This window comes from Bubalus kerabau, chromosome 1 (genome assembly GCF_029407905.1).
Source record: "Bubalus kerabau isolate K-KA32 ecotype Philippines breed swamp buffalo chromosome 1, PCC_UOA_SB_1v2, whole genome shotgun sequence".
NCBI classification, from domain to species: Eukaryota; Metazoa; Chordata; class Mammalia; order Artiodactyla; family Bovidae; genus Bubalus; species Bubalus kerabau.
The window spans coordinates 30,051,744-30,074,028 of record NC_073624.1 but is presented as its reverse complement, the minus strand read 5'-3'; the positions used below and the strand labels follow the sequence as shown (position 1 = coordinate 30,074,028).

Sequence of the window (22,285 nt, the reverse complement as noted above, 5' to 3'; positions counted from 1 at the left end):
TCCCTAGGACTCAAAAGTGTCAGCATATTATAGGGTAAAAACCCTTTGCCGTCTCATATTCACATTCTACAATATCCCCCAATAGTGACACACATATACCATTTAATTATGTTTGCTTATGAAATATTTTCTATTTATAGATGATAAAGAGGGATTCATTTATTATCATATATAATAATAGTTAGCAATTATGGACAGAGGAACCTGTTGGGCTACAATCCATGGGCCCACAGAGAGTTGGACATGACTGAGGGGACCAAGCACACATAGCCAAAAATGCTTTCAATGTGATCTTGAATGAAAGTAGGTACAACAGATTGTATTGATGATCCTTATTGAAGATTTGAACAGCATACTGCAAATCCTCAATTGCACATACTCAAGGCTGTATATTGTTACCCTGCTTATATAACTTATATGAAGAGTACATCATGAGAAACGCTGGGCTGGAAGAAGCACAAGCTGGAATCAAGATTTCCAGGAGAAATATCAATAACCTCAGATATGCAGATGACACCACCCTTATGGCAGAAAGTGAAGAGGAACTAAAAAGCCTCTTGATGAAAGTGAAAGAGGAGAGTGAAAAAGTTGGCTTAAAGTTCAACATTCAGAAAACGAAGATCATGGCATCTGTCCCATCACTTCATGGTAAATAGACGGGGAAACAGTGGAAGCAGTGTCAGACTTTATTTTTTTGGGGCTCCAAAATCACTGCAGATGGTGACTGCAGCCATGAAATTAAAAGACGCCTACTCCTTGGAAGGAAAGTTATGACCAACCTAGATAGCATATTGAAAAGCAGAGACATTACTTTGCCAACAAAGGTCCGTCTAGTCAAGGCTATGTTTTTTCCAGTGGTCATGTATGGATGTGAGAGTTGGACTGTGAAGAGAGCTGAGCACCGAAGAATTAATGCTTTTGAGCTGTGGTGTTGGAGAAGACTCTTGAGAGTCCCTTGGACTGCAAGGAGATCCAACCAGTCCTTTCTAAAGGAGATCGGTCTTGGGATTTCTTTGGAAGGAATGATGCTAAAGCTGAAACTCCAGTACTTTGGACACCTGCTGCGAAGAGTTGACTCATTGGAAAAGAGTCTGATGCTGGGAGGGATTGGTGACAGGAGGAGAAGGGGACGACAGAGGATGAGATGGCTGGATGGCATCATTGACTCGATGGACGTGAGTTTGAGTGAAGTCTGGGAGTTGGTGATGGACAGGGAGGCCTGGAGTGCTGCAATTCATGGGGTCGCAAAGAGTCGGACACGACTGAGTGACTGAACTGAACTGAACTGAAGTTGAGTTTTGCTTATAATTATGTGTTTACATTGATGTGACTTCTTTTACCGCCAAACTATTGGGAAAGGTTTTTGTCACAGACTGGCTAACAAAACATAGTATAAGTGGTGTTATTGAACTTTCCATGAAGAAAAAAAGGAAGCATATAATGCTGGATTTAAAAGTGTATTTTATGGGAGATCAAGCTTTTATCAATAAAATGTTTAGAGAAACAAATGGTAGCGATCATCAAGGAATTAGAGATTATAGAAATGCCCGGACATAAGAGAGAGTATCTTATATGTGCTACTGCTTGGTAATATTGACTGAAATATTATGAATTGAAGCTAGAGGAAAATATAGCCACAAGCAAAATCAAGACTGGAAAGGCTTTGAAAAGAAGGGGAGAGCAATGCCAATGTAAAATGGCAGGGAAATATTTCCAAAGACTCCAGTTTATTTTAATTAATTTGACTTTCCCATTCCCAAGACTGTATGGCCTATGCTATTTTGTAGTATGTATGAATTCATTATTTCACTACAGTCAGTTCTTGCAGTTTACATGAAGGACTCCACAAGCTAGTTTCTAACTGTTACTCCTCTTCTGTGCTTTGGTGTCATGTCTTCTACTACTCATGTTACTCTTTGGATGTCTCATTATCACTTCAAATTCAGCATGTCTGTATCTGAAATTACCATTTTTTCTCCTTGAAGCCAAATAGTTAAGTGTCTGTAAGTTAAACTTTTCATCCATATTGTAAGCCAACAAGTACCATGGTTTACTTTAAGGAGATTTTATACCTGTATCTTCAATTTGGCGGCTAATATGATCCTTTTCCCAGTTTCTCATAGTTGCCAACTTCATACAACCCTTCTCAATCTGTTGACCATATTGCCTACCATATTGAAAAGGCAAAGACCCATTCGTGACTTTTTAAATTATGCTACTTTGCGGCTTAAATCTAGTTTTTATGCATCCTTCTCGATCCCTTTACATCTCTTTTGATATAAAAGTATCATGCTTAGTGTTAAGTCATGCCCAATTTTTGCGACCCCATGGACTGCAGCACACCAGGCTTCCCTGTCCTTCACTATCTCCTGGAGTTTGCTCAGACTCATGTCCATTGAGTCGATGATGCCATCCAACCATCTCATCCTCTGTCATTCCCCTTCTTCTTCTATACTCAGTCTTTTCAACATCAGGGTCTTTTCCAGAGAGCTGGAGTATCATTGCTTTTTATTAAATCTAACTTATTCACATATGATTCTTCCATCACTGGTTTCTAGTTCCATCAATTTAAAGCCCTTCTCTTATGTAATATTCCCCACTCTAAAGATGCTTTTGTCTTTTCTTTAAAATAATCTTTTTCTATTTAATATTCTAATAAAATCACTCCTCTTCCATTATATTTCCTTAAGAATAGTATCTTATTTATTTATTTAATTTATGCCTTCTCATTACTGCCAAATTTCTTTAAAGAGTACATAACTGCTGCCAGTAGTTCTCAATTACTCTTTAATCTTTGCAAACTGGCTTCTACCACTTTACAGGTCACAAATGACTTCCTAATACAGTTCCAACTATGTGTCATTTAAATTTAGAAAGTAAAGACACTGGCTTTAGAATAACTTTGGAGTTGGAAAAAAAGACAGGGAATCTTCTTCACTGAATTGATAGCTGAAGATTGTAGAAGCAGAGACAACCTTTTTCAAAACACCTGCTCCTCCAGAAGGATTCTATTTTCTCACTCTGGGGGAAACAGAATTCTCTTTGGATGAGAATCTCTCACTGTCTCCTCCTCTTTCTGTCTAGATTTCGTTACAGCTTCTGTTTTTTACTGGTCATTCTTGAAATGCTCTTCAGATTTTTATTCTTTAGAGTACATCTATATTATTCAGTTCAGTTCAGTTCAGTCGCTCAGTCGTGTCCGACTCTTTGCAACCCCATGAATTGCAGCACGCCAGGCCTCCCTGTCCATCGCCAACTCCTGGAGTTCACCCAAACTCATGTCCGTCAAGTCGGTGATGCCATCCAGCCATCTCATCCTCTGTTTATATTATTGGCAAAGCACTAATATAAAGTAGCGACGGGATCACAGTTTTGGCGTAAAAATTAGTTTAAAATGAAAACATTTTAAATCTTTTCTGTACTTTTCTTATCTGAATAAAGCCAAGTCTCATAATACAGGCGCTATTAATTTCCTTCTGAGAGAGCTTCCTGCAAACTCCAGGAAGGAGACAGACTGCCCATCCACTAGCATAAAAAGATATATAATTATTGTTTTTTCTAGTTGAAGCTTTAAATACCTCCCCCTGCACACATGTTTATATTATGCTGTTATATAAATGTATACCTCTGAGTTTCAGCAGGTCATTAATTATTGAATAACCCCTGCATGACTGTGTAAAGAAACCTTGTCTTTTGCCTTGTTAATCTGTCTATTGTCAATTATGTCACAGTCCTAATCCCACTTCAAATTTAAATGGGCAGAGGAAAAGTTTTTCTCCTAAAAGTAGCATACACTACTCTGTATATTTTCATAAATGTGTCTTGTCTCCCCTCTACTTTTTCCTCCTTCTCCTAATCCATCCCTTCCTGCTCCTCCTTTTTATAAACACTCAGTATCTTTGAGGCCACAGACATCCTCTTACCACTGTACATTTCTAACACTTAACACAATGACCTAATCACTTTACTGAAACTTCTTGTAAAAGTCAAAAATGGTTTCTGGTTTGCCAAATCCAATATTGGAAATTAAATATTATAAACTGGAAGATCAGGAGTGGTCTCCCTAGTTCATAATTCTTTCTTCTTCTTCAGCCACTGAAGTCAACATTACTCAGATATCATTCTGATTGGATCAAGGTGCAACACCGCATTGACCTTGGTGGTCCAATCAGAACCCTGCTTTCAGAAATTGGGAAGTGGATCTGAAAGCAGCTCTTTTGCCCCTTTTCTCTTTGCCCATTTCTGTTCCCCTGTAACTTTGAAAGAACCTAATTAACCTGTTGATTCTTTTCTGAGATTAAAAATAAGATGAAGAATTAAGTAGTTAAAGATTGATTAGTTCTCTAGAGCAACACCCCCCCCCCCCACCCTTAGCGATCCTGCAGACATGTCCCACAGGCAAGATAACATCTGAAGAGAGAGTCAGTCAACCTGCACAGAACAGAGAACAAAGCAGAACCCAGCCTTCTGCCTCCACGATTCACTGAGATTCTTCCCCCACTTGTTTCCCTTCAAAAACTGTCAGGGATGAGCACAATCTTTGGAGTGGCCTTGGGGCATAAGTCCATCTTCTCCACAGATTGCCGGCTTTTCTGATTAATGCACCTTCAATAATTCCTCCTGATTATTGGTTTTTAGCCGTGAGCAGCCAAACCTGAGTTTGGTAACAGATCCAACAGATTGAACTTTCTTTAGAGATTGAACTTTCTTAAGGTAGCTGGCCAAATAACTTTTAAGCTTGAGGCTGGCTTTCCATGTGTTTCAGAAAAGTAAGGGAAATGAGTCAGCAGAAAGTAAGAGAAACCTAAGAAACAGTTTTACAGAGAGGAGATAAGGTGAGAGACATACAGGGATTTTGGACTGCTTGTACATCAGATTTTTCTTCCCAAATGTTTTCTGAATTCCTACTCCTAAATGTTAAAGAAATACCTGTAATCCTTAAAAAATTTTTATTTAACTTATATCAGCAGGAGTTGGTTTCTGTTAGTTTCAAACCAGATAATCCTAATATTCCTACATAATATCATTATGTTTGCAGTCATCTGTACTAACTTGGAGCCTTAGCTAGAGTAAGAAAGAAAAAACAACAACAACAACAAATTCTAGTAATCATAATGAAACTACAGTCCATGGGGTTACAAAGATTTGGACATGACTGAGTGACTAACACTTCTACTTCAATGAAAAAATTGAAATCAACCTTGAGTATTCATTGGAAGGACTGATGCTGAAGCTGAAACTCCAGTAACTTTGGCCATCGGATGTGAAGAGCCAAAAAGACCCTGATGATGGGAAAGATTGAAGACAGGAGGAGAAGGGGACAACAGAGGAGGAGATGGTTGGATGGCATCACCGATTCAATGGATATGATTTTGAGCAAACTCCAGGAGATAGTGAAGGACAGGGAAGCCTGATGTGTTGCCATCCATGGGGTCTCAAAGAGTCAGACATGACTTAGCAACTGAACAACAATAATTTGTCAAGGAACAGCAGTTGATAGGTAGAAACTTAGTAGCAACAAAGGTTATTTGAAGAACAAAATTGTTTTGCAAAAAGGTTGACTGTAACAGTGAAATAAATATTAAAAAACTTAAAGAGATTCTAAAACTTTAGGGAATAAGAATCATCTGGTGAGTTTGATAAGATAGATACCTGGGATCCATCTGCAGAGACTGATTCAGTAGATCTGCTAACTATGCTGGACTGACAGGACTATTACAGTTCTTACTCTGAAGATACAGGCTGTGTATCAATGTCTATTCAATCTCCCAGTTTATTTACTTTTGAATAAAACAGTTGTTTCTAAAGGATAAGAACAGCCATTTCCACTTACATGTAGCCTTTCTCTAGAATCTTTCTGAAATTTAGCTTTTATTTTTAATATGCTAAAAACTTGCTATACTTGCTATTTCATAGTAGGAAAATAAGGTGTCCTGGGGTGAGCTATGGAGAGAGTTCTTTGAAACAATAGCTAAAAAAATGTTAAAAGATTTCCAGCTGTTTTCCTGTTACTTCACTTCAGGACAAAATACTAGCTAATATTGCTTCTCTTAATGACTTCAGACTGTGGGCTCAAGGCTAGGCAGCTCATACCAGCTTTAGGTAGATTTTTATACTTATTTGCAAGATTGCTTACCACATGGGATAAAATGAAGTCCTCTTGTTGAGTTATCAGTAAAAATATTTATATTAAACTTAGTATTAGAAAAGAGCTTATATGGAAATGCTGTAGTCGTGCTCCAAATCTTCCCAGAATTGGAATCCATGTCAGCAGCATGATATGTTTCTCTTATTCTGAAAAATATATGTGAAAAAGTACTTAGGACAAAATTTCAAGAAACTTCTTGAAGGGTTTGCAATAGAAGATTTAATATAGGAAAGTAGCCAGCAGCTGATTCGTGGTACAGTGCTGTTAGCTAGGCTAGCTTAGTAAAGATTACAGTTAAACCAAAAACAACTGTAAATGTCTGGTCTTCAAGTTTTCTCTGGTGCATCTCATTTGAAGCAATTAGGAATATATTGTCCAGCAAAAACGGGAGAGGAATAGTTGCTATTGCTGCCTTCTCTCCCACAAATGCACACACATACTATATTGCATTCCTTTTTGTATCCCATCAGACACACACACACACACACACACACACTATGATAATTCATTTTTGTATCCCACCATCACCCAACACAGTCCATGAACATGAAAGGGGTTCCACAAATGCTTCTAAATGCTTTATTGAATGGAAAGATTTTTGCCAGTGCACACCTACACAGCCAGCCAAGCAGACTTGGAATTTTGTGACAGCATAGAAAGAAATTTCATTAGACCTGCCTGATGGCCAATGCCTGAGAATCCCATGGGGGATAATACCATTTGCCAGGTTTCCAAGAGAAAAGATTTTCCTTGCCTGTCACAAGTTTGCCTCTGATGGACTTTTGTAATAGCCCCTCCCAATTTCCCTTCTCCTTTATGAAAGTTTTCCTCTCCTTTGCTTTACTGGGACTTGCCTGTGGTTTTCCGTAATTACATGTCCCACATTGTAATTTTTTGCTTCTCCCAAATAAACCCATTTTGGTGATGAAAAAGGAATACATTGTCATCATAAAATATGAAAATTCACCCTGAACAGTGACTATTGCTTCATGGACATTTCCTTTGAAGCTTGAACTTGTGCCTTTCTCAAGCCAGAAGTCACTCATTTATTATTTATTCATTTATTGATGGTTAAATTCTCTTGTTTGTGTCAAATCGGTAAGTACAATTCTTGGCAGCTCATTTTCTTTATAATTTGGATTTTACACAAATATTTGGATTTTACATAAATAATTGAGCTCAGAAGTCATTTGTACATTCTGCACAATTACTTGCTGTGTCAAGAGTCAGAGAATTGCAAAATAGTTTCTCCTTGGAGCCAGGAGCCTTGAGTTTGAACCCTGATTCTCTTATTCAGTAGTTTTATGGTCAGAGGCAAGTTATTTGACCAGTTTCTTTGTTTGCACAAATGAGGATATTTATATCTACTTTAAAGTTTTATGCAAGAAAAGGCATATAAAAGACTTTTGTAGAATGTAAAGCAATATATGCGTGTAATATATCATAATTATCATTATATATCATTATAGCTGAATCCCTGTAGAGCTATATTTTTTTGCCCACATGTAGAATATAACATAAAATTTGTGACTAGCTATTTAAAATGTTTTTGATGATGAATATGAAATCTTGGATTATTTTTCATTTTTTGTTAATTTTGAAGAACCCTGAACTTTCTAGTACTTTTCCTGAATGAAAAATTATGCATTCTGTGTAATATATCAGATATATTACATCCTTGACATTCATCCTAACAATTTATGCAGCATTAAAGTAGTATAGGCTCACTGAGGTAGCTCCATCTCTGTACCCTTAAACTCTACCAAAACATCCCTTCCTTAAGGGACCTCACAAGTGGAAAAGTACATGTTCATCCAATGGGCCTGGCATGCATAAGGATCACCTTGTTTTCTGGATTCCATCCCCAAAGTTTTTGACTCAGTAGGTACATGGAGGATTCCCACCCCCACCCCCATTTTTTTCTCCCAGCAGTTTTCCAAATAAGTCAATACTACTACAGTTCAAGAACCACTACTTAGGATAAACATATAGGCCACTCTTCCTTCTTTTACCCTCCATCAAAGGTTTGGACTCCATTTCTGAATTGAGGAGTTTGATGATCTAGCATTCAACCATATGATAAGATACTACTCAATGCATACATGCATGATTTAACCTTCTACCATTTTAGAGAATTACACTTAAAATGTAAATTCATGACTCTTTCTTTTCTAAACCTTCACTGAGCATCTACTGTGGGCCCAAAACTTTGTTTGTGTACTATTGCTCTGGTGACTCAGACAGTAAAGAATTCGCCTGCATTGCAGGAGAAATGGGTTTGATCCCCGGGGTGGAAAATTCCCTGGAGAAGGAAACAGCTGTCCGCTCCAATATTCTGGCCTAGAGAATTCCATGGACAGAGGAGCCTGGCAGGCTACAGTCCATAGGGTTGCAAAGAGTTGGATATAACTGAGCGACTTTGACTGTTGCTCTCTGATGGCCTTTGCCTGCAGCAGCTTAAAACACGGTTTCGGTTCCCGGCCGGAGATTGAAGTCAGGCCATGGCAGTGAGAGTGCTGAATCTTAACCACTAGACCCCCAGTGACCAGTGACCAGTGGCCAGTGACAAGGCCGTGGCCCACAGATGTGTAAAAGTGAATTTTTGCATAGAGATGGAAAGTAGTGAAACAAGTAAAGTGTTTCTTAGGAGGAAAAGAGCACATGTGGATAGGCACATGGATGGGCTAAGAGAAAGTCATGCCCTCACAGGAGTTTGAATCCCTTTTATGGGGTATTTCTTCTGGGTTTCCTTTGGCCATTTATCTTGCTTTCCCTGGTTCTGAGTCTGTATTTGGTTTATCTCAGGGTCCTTCCATGGGTGCAGGCACATCTCTTAGCCAAGATGGATTCTAGCAAATGTGCTATTGGATATTGACATTACCTACTATACCCTGGCACCACCTTCCTTTTTGACCTTGAGGGAGCCTTCCTACACATGTGTAATTGGGGAGATCTCTTTGACATTGAGAATGAGGAATATGGGGTCTTTTATCTCTTAACTGGGTAGGGCTCAATTCCTTTCTTACTCTTATCTTGGAGTATATGTCTACAGGGGACAAACTCTGGCTGCATAGCTTGGGACCCATCTGTCTTCTGTCTCACTATGATATTTTATTGTATCATAAAACTATATTTCTTGAGATATATGGCTTAAAAATATGTAATAATATAAAACCAAATTCCATAAATTAGAGAGCCTCTTGAAGGGTATGTAGCAGGAATGTTAACAGCATTTTTAGGTATGGTTATTTAAATACTAGGAAAAAACACAAATGAAATTGGATATATAAATCCATTCTACTAGGGCTTTCCAGAAAGTCTGGAGACTCTCTTAAGAAACTTGTCTTTCAAATTCAATTTGGTCTGTTTTTGAATGAAAGAGCTTTGGATATTTGGATATCTAAATATTTTTGGAAGTATTTGGACACCAGCACATAGTAGGTCCTCAAAAAAATTGTTGAGTGAACAGTTTGTGTACAAAATAATTATACATAATAAATTCATTTTATATGAGTACATGCCAACAAAAATTATTGAAAACAAAAAAAGTAAATGTGTGAACGTAACCTTTGTCTTCTTTTTTACTACTTTAATATTTATTATTGTTTGGTTGTCTTTTTTTAGTACTCATGGTTACTTTGAAAGAAACTATTGAAAAAAATTCCATCTAAGAGTTTAAAAATGTACCATGAGCTACTGACAAACCATCCCATAAAATATTTTTATGTCACTATTAAGAAGATTTCACCAAAGAATACATACTAAATTCTCTTGGGGGAAAAAAGTTATGGAAGAGACTAATAAGTGTTTTTTGATGGAGCTATACCAAGTATTACCTTGTGATATGAAGAGAGCTATTTCTCATGTTTCGAGAGTAGAAATTATCACGTCTTAAGTTTTATTAAAGTGTCAAGTTCCTGGCAGTGCTTGTCAGGTTGTTACAGTGGGTAGCTTATTCTTGAAAGAGTCAATATTGATATCTTTAAAGATCCTAATTTAGGAATCCAAAGTGCCATTTAAAATTTTCTTCTGTGAACTGGAGCAAGAAATTAATTAAAGATTGAATATGGGTTCATGGATTTGAAATGCTTTTTTTTTTTTTTTTTTGTATGTGTATGCCCTTTGGTCCTTTCAATATGGTAACAAGGTTTTTTAACTTGACCTTGCTTTTCAGTTTTCTTGCTTGTTCTTCGTTTGACTCTCTCTCATGCATGAACTAGTTACTAGGCATTCAGGTAGCTTTTTAAGATAATGATTAAATAAATGGTTCAAATCTTTAACCCCAAATGATCATTCAGCAGGCAGCAGCTATAGGTGATAAATATGTTTACTTATATGTATATTTATTACACTTAAAACTGCCAAAAAATATAAAAATCAAGGTAACTAAAATGAAAGTGCACTAATTTTTCAAAAATTTCAGAAATCTGAGCAAAAGAAGAAATGGCATTATATAAATTTTCATTGATTAATGAAAGATTGGTCTTTAAAAAGGAAGCATCTACCTTTATGAGTTCTTTATTTAGGTTAGCCAAAAGGGGATCTGTGATGTCTTGGTAATATCCCCTAGTGATCAAATTTGTTTTTCAGTGGACAAACACCCATGCATTTGTTCAGTATTCTAGCAGCCCATTCAGGGTAAGATTGAGTTATTAAGCAGAAGGTATTCTCATTGTTCTAAATAGTATATTCCAGGTAAGAAGGATAAATTCATGCTAGTTTGGGACAGAGCCACAGAAGTCAGTCACTTATGTGCTAGTTAAATGAGAAGTTAATTTACCGCAAACCAAGCTATTAGCAAACAGCATGAGCAAGCCCAAAGTTATAAAATATTCATCTTTAGCAGATTTTCAGGGGAAATTTTAATTTTACTGTAAACAACAAAACAACACCATAAGTTGATTAATGAACTACTGTGTAATAAATTTATCCATTTAACTATGTTAAAAATTATAGAGCTTTAACATTCTATATGCAAGATTAGTCAGTTCAGGGATGTTAAAATAGACAAATTCATGCACTGTTCTAGAAATGTCAAAGTTGAATGAAATAGCAGCACTCACTTTTTTACTTTGTTGCAAAAGGATGCCAAACTCATATTACTGCCTTGAGTTACTTCAACCAGCTGAATGGAACAACCTGTCAGCTTAAAATAAAAACTGTTAAAATAGTTTTGTGTGTAGAAAAGGTAAATACAATTCTAAAATTTTTATTTTGTTTTAAAAAGCCATTCTGCTTTTAATTTTATTTTTTAAACTTTACTGAAAAAATACAAATAGAAAAATACATAAATCTGAAATATATTTATATTTGAACTTTGAGGAATATATGCAATTGTGAATATTAATATTTCAATCAAAGTATACATTTCTATCACTTTAGAAAGTTCCCCCATATCTCCTTCTATCAGTCTCAACATGTATTTGGTAACTGTTAATTCACATTTCTGTCACCATAGATTAAGTGTACATGCTCTTGTGTTTCTGTCTTCTTTCGTTTAAATCATACATATTTTAAAATTTATGCTGTCATACATTATCAATAGTTTATCTTTTTTATTTCCTATTAGTAGTCTTTTTAATTACTATTCCACAGTTTGTTTACCCATTTTCTTTTTGATGGACAGGTGTGTTGTTTGTAGTTTGGGAGTATTGTAAAGAAAAATATTAATTTTCATATGCAAGTGTTTTTTGGACATGTGTTTCACTTCTTGTGAATAAGTGCATAAATGACTCAGTCAGAGGGTAGGTATATGATTAACTTTAAAAGAAAAATCTTTGCTTTATGTATTTTGAAGCTGTTACTAGGTACATATGCATTGAAATTTATTATGTCTTCCTGATTGATCCTTTTATTATTATGAAATGACCCTTTTCTTTCTCTAGTAATATCTTGCCTTGAACTGTACTTTTTCTGATATTTGTAATGACACAAGGCTTTGTTTTGCTGGTTGAATGTTAAATATTTTGATTTTTTTACTTTCAAACTATCTGTACCTATGCTTTTCAAATTTGGCTCTTGTCTTTCTTATCTAGTTTGGAGTGGATTTAGTATATTTCTGGATGTGGTTGGGTTTAAGACTGCCATGTTCACACATACTTCTATTCGTTTCTTCTATTTTGTTTTGTTCTTCTATTTCTCCTTCCCTGACTTTTTCAGTCTATTTGATTTTTCTCCTGTTTCATTTAATTCCTCTGTTGGATTTTTAGTTTTTCTTTTTTTTTTTACTGTTCTTGTAGTGGTTATACTAGCTTAGAAATTACAATATGCATCCTAAATATTTCACAGTTTACTTAGAGTTAATACTGTACTATTGCATTTAAAATGTAAGAACTTTCAAGAGCAAATAACATTTACCCCCTTCATCTTTTATGCTCTTGTTGTCTTTTACTTTTTGTTTACATATACAGTAATTCTCATAATGAAATACTATTTTTTTTTTTGCTTTATACAGCTGTCTTTCAAAAAAATAAGATTAAAGTAGTTTTTCCTATTTACTAACACATTTACCATTTGTTCTGTTCTTTTCTAGATTCCATCTGGTATAATTTTCTTTGCATATAAAGCACTTTGGTGTTTTTTGTGTGTATGTGAATTAAGTTTTCTCTACATTTGTCTATATGATAATATTTTTATTTCATTTAAAATTTCAAGCATGTACTCAATAAGTACAGAAGTATGAATTCTTTTTTTTTTTAAATAAAACTTTAAAAATGCCATTCCATTGTCATTTGGCTTCCATTGTTTCTGAAAAGATAAGGTTTAATTCAAAATGTTTCATTGCATGAAATATTTTTTCCCCCTCTCTGCTGCCTTTTATGATCTTTTCATATTTGGTCTTCATATATCTTAGTATAATTTGTCTACATGTGGCTGTCTTTGCATTTATAGTTTGAGATGTATTGATTTTCTTATATCTGTAATTTAATATTTTGTACCCAATTTGATAAAATTCAGGGCATTATTTCTTGAAATGAATTTTTCCATCTTTCCTCTCTGTTAGCTTTCCAAATTATCCATATGTTAAACTGTTTCTCTCATAAGTTTCTTAGTCCTGCTCACTTTTATAAAGTTCTTTTATTTTCTCTTTTTTAGTTTGGATAATTTCTATTATTTTTCTTTCAAGTATTGCTTTTTCCCTCTATCATCCTTTATCTGTTTTTAATCATACCCACTGACTTTTTCTTTGCAGGTATACTTTTATTACTAAATTTTCCATTAGTCTTTGTTTTTTCATAGTTTCTTGTTTCCTCCTGAGATTGCTCATTTGTCTATTCATTATGTTCACATTTACTTCATCTACTTGAACATCCTTTTAATAACTTCCTTCAAGTCACTGTCTGTTAATTCCAACATCTGTTCTATCTCAGAATCTATTCACAGAGTTATTTTCTTGATTATGGTTCAGAATTCCCTAATCTTTACACATCTTTTGCATTTGTTATTAATATTGGATATTGTAGATGACACATTAGGAATTGTTTCTACAAACTACAGTTTTTCTCTGGCAGTCAGTTAAGATCCTTTTGGTCTTGTCTGCCTTGATTTTATTTTTTGTGAGGCCACATCTAAATGGTATGTAGAGCATTTACTACAGAGCACGACTTTTGCTCTTAAGAGATAGTTTTGTGTGATCTCAATCGAATACCGGAAGTGCTCTGCTCAGTCTTCTCTTGCAGGATCAGAACTTGTGGCCTGCATAACTTCTATTTGTGTGTGGTGAATATGATCTCTTGGCCAACAATCTGCAGTATAAATCTTATCCATTGCGTAGCTTCTTCTGTGGTCTGCTCTGCAAATCACAGCTTCCTTTGCAGCCTAGAACTGCGTCTCTGCCTCCTCAGTTTAGCGATGCTGTTGTCATTCAGTCGCTCAGTCATGTCCAGCTCTTTGCAACCCCATGGACTGCAGGCTTCTCTGTCCTATCTTCTGGAGTTTGCTTAAACTCATGTCCATTGAGTCGGTGATACCATCCAACCATCTCATCCTCTGTCATCCCCTTCTCCTCCTGCCCTCAGTCTTTCCCAGCATCAGGGTCTTTTCCCATGAGTTGGCTCTCTGCATGAGGTGGCCAAAGTATTGGAGCTTCAGCTTCAGAGTAAGTTCTTCCAGTGAATATTCAGGATGGTTTCCTTTATGATTGACTGATTTGATCTCTTGCTGTCCAAGGGACTCTCAAGAGTCTTCTCCAACACCACAGTTTGAAAAGATCAGTTCTTTGGTGCTCAGCCTTCTTTAGGTACTGTGGCTCAAATTAGGCTCCACTAGCCTACCTAGCACCGGGAAAAAGCCCTGCATAAACCAGAATGACCATAACAACACTTGGGTGTTTCTCTTCTCTCAAGGATCACTGTCTCGACTGATTCTTCAGTCTTGAAAGCAGTAGTTTCATGTATTTTGTCTAATTTCATAGTTGTTTTCAGTGGTAAGAGAAAGTTTAGTACTTGTTACACCATCATGATCAGAAGTAGAGGTTCCTAAAATTTCATCCACTTTTAATTCAAATCCCTCGAGGTGTTATTTCTTCTGCAAGTGCCTTAGACACAGTTGTGTCTTCTCTAATGAACTCATCCTCTGTGTTATTTTACTGTGTTGCCATTATTCATTTGCATGTAAATTTGAACAATATACTAAGTCACTTCAGTCGTGTCTAACTCTGTGCGACCCCATAGATGGCAGTCCACCAGGCCTCCCTGTCCCTGGGATTCTCCAGGCAAGAACACTGGAGTGGGTTGCCATTTCCTTCTCCAATGCATGAAAGTGAAAAGTGAAAGTGAAGTCGCTCAGTCATGTCCGACCCTCATTGACCCCATGGACTGCAGCCTTCCAGGCTCCTCCATCCATGGGATTTTCCAGGCAAGAGTACTGGAGTGGGGTGCCATTGCCTTCTCCATTTGAACACTATGCTATTCCTAAAATCAGGTATCATGCATTTTTCTTCTTTGTATTTGTTATGCCTAGTATATCATATATAACTTAAGAATAATGATAAATAGTTGTCTAATAAATGAAGAATCCTTTTGTCTAAGCCTGTAAATTACAGCTGAAATAATATTTCTTCTTTTTATTTTTTACTTCTGGTTTCCCTTGTGTCTAGATTCAGTATAGCAGAGAAATGTTCAAATATTATGCAAGAAGCTTTGTGGTTACTAAAATGATTGGAAAACTATTAATGAACCCATCAGGATGAATTGCACAATGATTACTTAATTTCCTACTCTTGAAACATTCCCAGTAGATGGTGTCAGCCAACAGGGTAATTTAGAAGCCTCTGAGTAAAGGGCCATTTTTCCTACCAATAATATGATGTTTTAATTCATGGTAATGTAACTCAAAATATAAATGTAATGAAATGCATTTGTGTTTCTGTGTGAGCATAATAACACAATAAGAATGAAAAATACAATCATATAAACCTCCAACTATGATATTTTTTGTCTAATAAAATGTAAATACTATACCACACTATTTAATTTTGATGAAACAAGAACTTTAAAAATATTATAAAAACTCTTTCTTTAGAAAAAAAATCATTAATTCATGAAAATGGAATTTGTGAATAATAAGCATTTTTTCAAAAGTAGTAGTAATACATTCCCCTACTGAAGATTAGTTACTCTTGTTACCAAATCCACCCAGCACATTATTGATTGATTCTTTCAGATTCGTATTTTTAGGTTGACAAATATGGTACATACCTCAGTGTTCTTTGGGAGTGTACTTTCCCATGTCCTGGGTAGAGAAGAACCTTTAAAGGGCATCAGAGAAGACTCTACAATGTTCATATTTCTACTGCTTTTGTTTTCTTCTTTTGGCATCAAGTTAGTTGACAAGAATGGGTATATAGGAAGAACGCTGCTTTCAAATCCTATACGGTAGTTATGACTTTCATTTTCCAGTTGACTCTGTGAATTAATTTTATCCAGACTGGTAGATGATAGAGGCAAATTATTGAATCCGTAATCATCAGCACCGTGGTATTTTCCTATGGGATTTCCCCAAGAGCTTCCTTTATTGATGTTTTGAGGATTTGGTAGCACAGAACGCCTACTAAAACCAATTACTGGTGTTTCACTAACTTGGTGACAGGAGAGTTCTGAGCTTTTAAAAGTGAATTCATTCAAGGATGTTTGGTGTGTCTCATCTAATGAATATTTTCTTGAGTCCCAGTGTGGTGCACTGGGCACAAAAAAGGCATTTTCTTCAATTTCTCTCTGACAGGGTGGGATTTTGTTACTGATCTCCTCTACTACATTATCAAAACCCAGACTGACTAGGCTAGGAAAAAGAGGTTGATTCAAGGAGGGGAATTCTTGGTGCTCCTGCTGCTTTTCATGTGATTCACTGGAATTTAGACCTGTTTTCCAGTAATATGCCATTCTTTATTTTATGTAACTGAGAGGGTTGACTCAGCTCCAAATATCTCTTCAATGATATTATAAAAGATGATAGGAATTTTCCTAGACAAATGATAAAAGGAAATAAAAAATGTGATTAATTAGAAATAAAAGAGTTTTCAAGAAAGAAACATGTTGAATAAATACAGACAATTGTTTTGAAGTTTCCCCATAGCAAATGAGATAAACCCATGAGTTATATAAAAATCCATCAGGGCTCACATAATTAAAGTCCAAGGGGGAATATTGACTTCAGAGACATGCATGAAACTCCTGTAGTAGAAAACTAAGCCCACTTCAGTCATGACGGTGGTTTCATGAATGAAAGCCGGTATTCCCCTTTGGACTCCTTTTCTACTGAAAACCCACTGGCCCATGGCAACATTATCTCCTTCTATATTTAATCATCTATAGCATGCTAGTATGCTAAAGTAACTTAATAGTCTCTTCATGATCAGCAGTTATTCCATTCCTAGATACAGTCTTAACTTTTTCCTGCCCTCCATAAGCAGTCATCTTGTAGGTTGGCTAGACCCTTTCATATCCTCCCCAAAACTTCTTTAAATAATTGCAAACTTCTCCAAAGCAACTTTTCTTAAGTTTACTGATGAGAAAATTCAACCGATGTTTATAAATTTCTATTTTAACTTATCTCCCTGCAAAATTTGAACCCTTTTGTTCACTATACTTATTTAAAATTTTCTTGTGTCCTACATTGACTCTCTGTGACACTGTACTCTCTGAGTTCTGTGTTAGCTCTTTCTCAAGAATCCCCTGCCATATTGTTCATTAGCTACTGGACCCCTTGTCAGAGCTTTTCTTCTCAATCTTTCTTGCGTGTAAATTATTTCATACCTCCTATGGCTTAAATTACCATCTACATATCAATAACCCTAACACAGGACCATTCTTATTATTGTCTCCACTTGGAATTTTTTTTAACCTCTAAGAGAAAGTCCAAAACCTAAATCAAAATTCACCCAAAAACCTGCTTTTATTCCAATGTCTTCTGTGACAGAAAATGGCCCAACAATTCACTCAGTTTCTTAGACCAGAAACCAGGGTTTTATCTTTGAGTCTTCCCACGCCTTCATTCTTCTACCTCCAGTAAGTCACCATTTCCTGTAGGGGATCTTGCTTCCTTTTTTGTCTACCACTGTCACAAACCTAGTCTAAAGTTTTCTAATCCTCTCATCTGCAATGTTGCAGTTTCTCTGAAACTGCTTCCACATTTTCTACAATTCATTCTTGAGTCTTGTAATCCAATTTTTATGTTATACTGTTATATTTAAGAGACTAACCATATATCACCTTTGTATATAACAGTGGTTTCCTACTGTCTCAGGGTAACATGTATAAATGTTATATATGTAACATTTTTCTTTCCCATTAAATCATTAGGCCACATTAGTCTTTTCACTTATAACTCAGTACTTAGTGCTTTGCTTCACTCAGAGTAGTTGCTCATTTGCATTTATTGATCGAATGATTTAAATGTTGGAAAAATTATAGTTGAATAATAAGAAAATGACACTGAAAAGTATTTCTGCCATTTTGTGGATTTATTTGGAGGAGGAGGTGGCAATCCACTCCAGTATTCTTGCCTGGAAAGTCCCATGGACAGCAGAGCTGGACAGGCTACAGTCCATGGGGGTCACAAAGGGTTGGACACTACTGACTGAGTGACTAAACAACAACAACAACATGGATTTATTAACTGCCTTAACAATTATATGTGTGTTAAGGAAAAAAACATTTTAAAAGGTGATTATAATAGTCATTACCTATCAAATACCATTTTCTATCAATATGTTTTGCAATGGCAAATAATTTTTATTATATTGTCACTAAGGGTCTACTTGAAACTCACAACCACCTGAGATATAAATGAGTTAGATTTACTATGTTTCACTCAAGAAATTGTACTGATTCAAGAAAGATTTTCAGGAGATATAAATAAAATGGAACTTCAGAAGATATAAATAAAATGTGTATAGGATATGTGAAATAGAAAATTAATCTATAAAATTTATTCCAAACTATTCAAATTGATGGGTCACATAGATACATTATCTAGCCATAATCCATTTTGCAGAAATTACCATTTTTTTCATTTCCACAATAGTAGTGAAAGGTATGTTTTATTAAAGCAAATTATACACTAACAAAAGCAGAAGATATTAAGAAGAGGTAGCAAGAATACAAAGAAGAACTATACAAAAAAGATCTTCACGACCCAGATAATCACAATGGTGTGATCATTCACCTAGAGCCAGACATCCTGGAATGTGAAGTCAAGTGGGCCTTAGGAAGCATACTACAAACAAAGCTAGTGGAGGAGACAGAATTCCAGTTGAGCTATTTCAAATCCTAAAAGATGATGCTGTGAAAGTGCTGCACTCAATAGGCCTGCAAATTTGGAAAACTCAACAGTGGCCATGGGACTAGAAAAGGTCAGTTTCCGTTCCAATCCCAAAGAAAGGCAATGCCAAAGAATGCTCAAACTGCTGCACAATTGCACTCATTTCACACGCTAGTAAAGTAATGCCCAAAGTTCTCCAAGCCAGGCTTCAACAGTACATGCACTGTGAACTTCCAGATGTTCAAGCTGGATTTAAAAAAGGTAGAGGAACCAGAGATCAAACTGCCAACATCCATTGGATCATTGAAAAAGCAAGAGATCTCCATAAAAATATCTACTTCTACTTTTTGACTATGCCAAAGCTTTTGACTTTGTGGATCACAACAAACTGGAAAATTCTGAAAGAGATGGGAATACCAGACCACCTGACCTGCTTCTTGAGAAATCTGTATGCAGGTCAGGAAGCAACAATTAGAACTGGACATGGAACAACAGACTGGTTCCAGATAGGAAAAGGAGTACGTCAAGGCTGTATATTGTCACCCTGCTTATTTAACTTATATGCAGAGTACATCATGAGAAACACTGGGCTGGATGAAGCACAAGCTAGAATCAAGATTGCTGGGAGAAATATCAACAACCTCAGATATGCAGATGATACCACCCTTATGGCAGAAAGTGAAGAAATAAAGAGCCTCTTGATGAAGGTGAAAGAGGAGAGTGAAAAAGTTGGCTTAAAACCCAACATGCAGAAAACTAAGATCATGGCATCTGGTCCCATAACTTCATGGCAAATAGATGGAGAAACTGGAAACAGTGGCAGACTTTATTTTGGGGGGCTCCAAAACCACTGCAGATGGTGATTGCAACCATGAAATTAAAAGACGCTTACTCCTTGGAAGAAAAATCATGACCAACCCAGGCAGCATATTGAAAAGCAGAGACATAACTTTGCCAACAAGATCCGTCTAGACAAAGTTATCGTTTTTCCAGTAGTCATGTATGTATGTGAGAGTTGGACTATAAAGAAAGCTGAGCGCCAAAGAATTGATGCTTTTGAACTGTGGTGCTGAAGAAGACTCTTGAGAGCCCCTTGGACTGCCAAGGAGATCCAACCAGTCCATCGTAAGGGAAATCAGTCCTGAATATTCATTGGAAGGATTGATGCTGAAGCTGAAACTCCGATACTTTGTCCACCTGATGCGAAGAACTAACTAATTTGAAAAGACCCTGATGCTGGGAAAGATTGAATGTGGGAGGAGAAGGGGATGACAGAGGATGAGGTGGTTGGATGGCATCACTGACTCAATGGACATGAGTTTGGGTAAACTCCGGGAGTTGGCAATGGACAGGGAGATCTGGCATGCTGCAATCCATGGGTTGCAAAGAGTCGGACACAACTGAGTGAGCTGAACTGAACTGATACACTCTTCTGTCTCTGTCGTGGAAGTCAGAATTTTCCAGCAAGTGTGACTTTCCTCTGACAACTGTAGTTAATATCCTGTTCTAGTCTTCCATAGTCTAGCCTGCTGTGTCTTGTCTTAGCTTAAATGTGGTTAATATGGCTATATCATGTTGACTTTTTAAATTTTTGGGTATTTCAAATGAACTGAGTGTTTTTTAATTATTTTATTTTATTTTTCTAGAGCCACAGGGGAAGTCTTTAAATGAAGTATCAGTGGTATAATGCTGAAATTAAAGATTCAGGTAAGCTGTAACACCTGGGTGTTACTAATAATAATGATTCTGAACATCTTTTGAGCACCCACTCTAACACAGTACTCAGTAGACTGCTTTGTTTATATGAATTAACATATCCTCTCAACCTGTGATATTGTTACTGCCATTTAACAAATGAGAAAACTGAGGCACAGAAAGGTGAATCAACTTACCCAATGTCTAAGAGTTTGTGTTCATAGATTTGTTTTAAATGGGAATTAAAAAGAAGCAAGTGAGTGATAATTCCATACTAATATAACATCTGGAGCATGCCAGAATTTAGGCACTGAAAGACAGCATTAACTTATTTCAAACTATCTTTGCTGAAAAGAGTTGGAAACGTAAACATTTTTATTAATAATAATATTTTCCATCCATTTCTCACAGCACTGAAACTTGAAATGAGTGAGAGGCCCTCTTTTAAAAAAATCTCATTATAGTGAGATAAAGGAGAATGATAAATACTTATTCGTATTGAAAATGTAATAAAACAGAAACCACATCCAGATCCACTTTTATAATATTAAATTTGGTGATTTTAAGAAATTCCTAATAATTTTATGTCTCCTCTTTACCATGACAGTCCAGAAGATAGACTGTATCTTAGTTTAAAAATAAATAAAAATGTGATTGAGTGCCACCTGGTAAATGTATGCAGTCTGCATTAGGAAGTAATGCATAAAATAACTAAAAGTCATATACCTTGACTTTGAGAATTATACATACTATGTGCTAGCATGCATGCTCAATTGCTCAGTAGTGTCCAATTCATTGCAACCCCATGGACTGTAGCCTGCCAGACTCCTCTGTCCATGGGATTTCTGAGGAAACAATACTGGAGTGGATTGCCATTTCCTATTCCAGGGGATCTTTCTAACCCAGGGATCAAACCTGCATCTCCATGTTAGCAGGTGGATTCTTTACCACTGTGCCACTGGGGAAGCTCTACTATATATATACTACATGGCATCAAATATGTCATAATAAGGATGACATGGCTGTTGGTTCCTGATTTAAATAACACTCTGTCGAATTACAGGAAAAAACTCTGTGGTAGGTAAAATAATGCCCCCCTCCTCCAGCATTTCCATATCTTAATCCCTGGAACATGTGAATATGTTAGGTTATAGGATGAAGAAGAATCAAGGTTCTAAATGGAGTTAAGTTTCCTAGTCATCTGACCTTAAATTAGGAAATTACCTGAATAGGATCAGTACAATCACAAGAGGGCTTACCACTTGGCACAGTGGTAAAGAATCTGCCTGCCAATGCAGAACACCCAGGTTCAATCCGTGGATTGGGAAGATCCCCTGGAGGAGGAAATGGCAACCCACTCCCGTATTCTTGCCTGGGAAATACGGGACTGTGGGCTACAGTCCATGGGGTTGCAAAGAGTCAGACATGACTGAGTGATTGAGTGTGCACACACACACACACACACACACACAATCACAAGGATACTTAAAGGAAGAAGAGGTCAGAGTGATACTCAGGAAGGACTCAACTTGATTTTTTTTGGCTTTGAAGATGGAGTAAGGGGTCCATGAGCCAAGCAATGTGAGTAGCCTCTAGAAGCTAGAAAGGGGAAGGGAATGGATTTCCCCCAGATGCCTCCAGAAAGGAGCACATCCCTTATAACACCTTGATTTTTGCACGGTG

At 36.4% G+C, this 22,285-nt stretch overlaps 1 protein-coding gene across 2 annotated transcripts in view; it reads right to left on the bottom strand.

Annotated features, from left to right (window-relative positions):
- Nucleotides 1-16,527, bottom strand: part of PIK3C2G (phosphatidylinositol-4-phosphate 3-kinase catalytic subunit type 2 gamma) — a 460,044-nt gene extending 443,517 nt beyond the window's left edge. For both annotated transcript variants that reach the window (XM_055571258.1, XM_055571268.1), the window contains exons 1-3: nucleotides 15,847-16,527; nucleotides 11,212-11,294; nucleotides 6,137-6,294 (exon numbers count right to left, since the gene is read on the bottom strand). In XM_055571258.1, the coding sequence (XP_055427233.1) occupies nucleotides 6,137-6,294; nucleotides 11,212-11,294; nucleotides 15,847-16,527 (922 nt within the window). The remainder of the gene's footprint in view (nucleotides 1-6,136; nucleotides 6,295-11,211; nucleotides 11,295-15,846) is intronic.
- Between the last annotated feature and the right edge of the window lie 5,758 nt (nucleotides 16,528-22,285).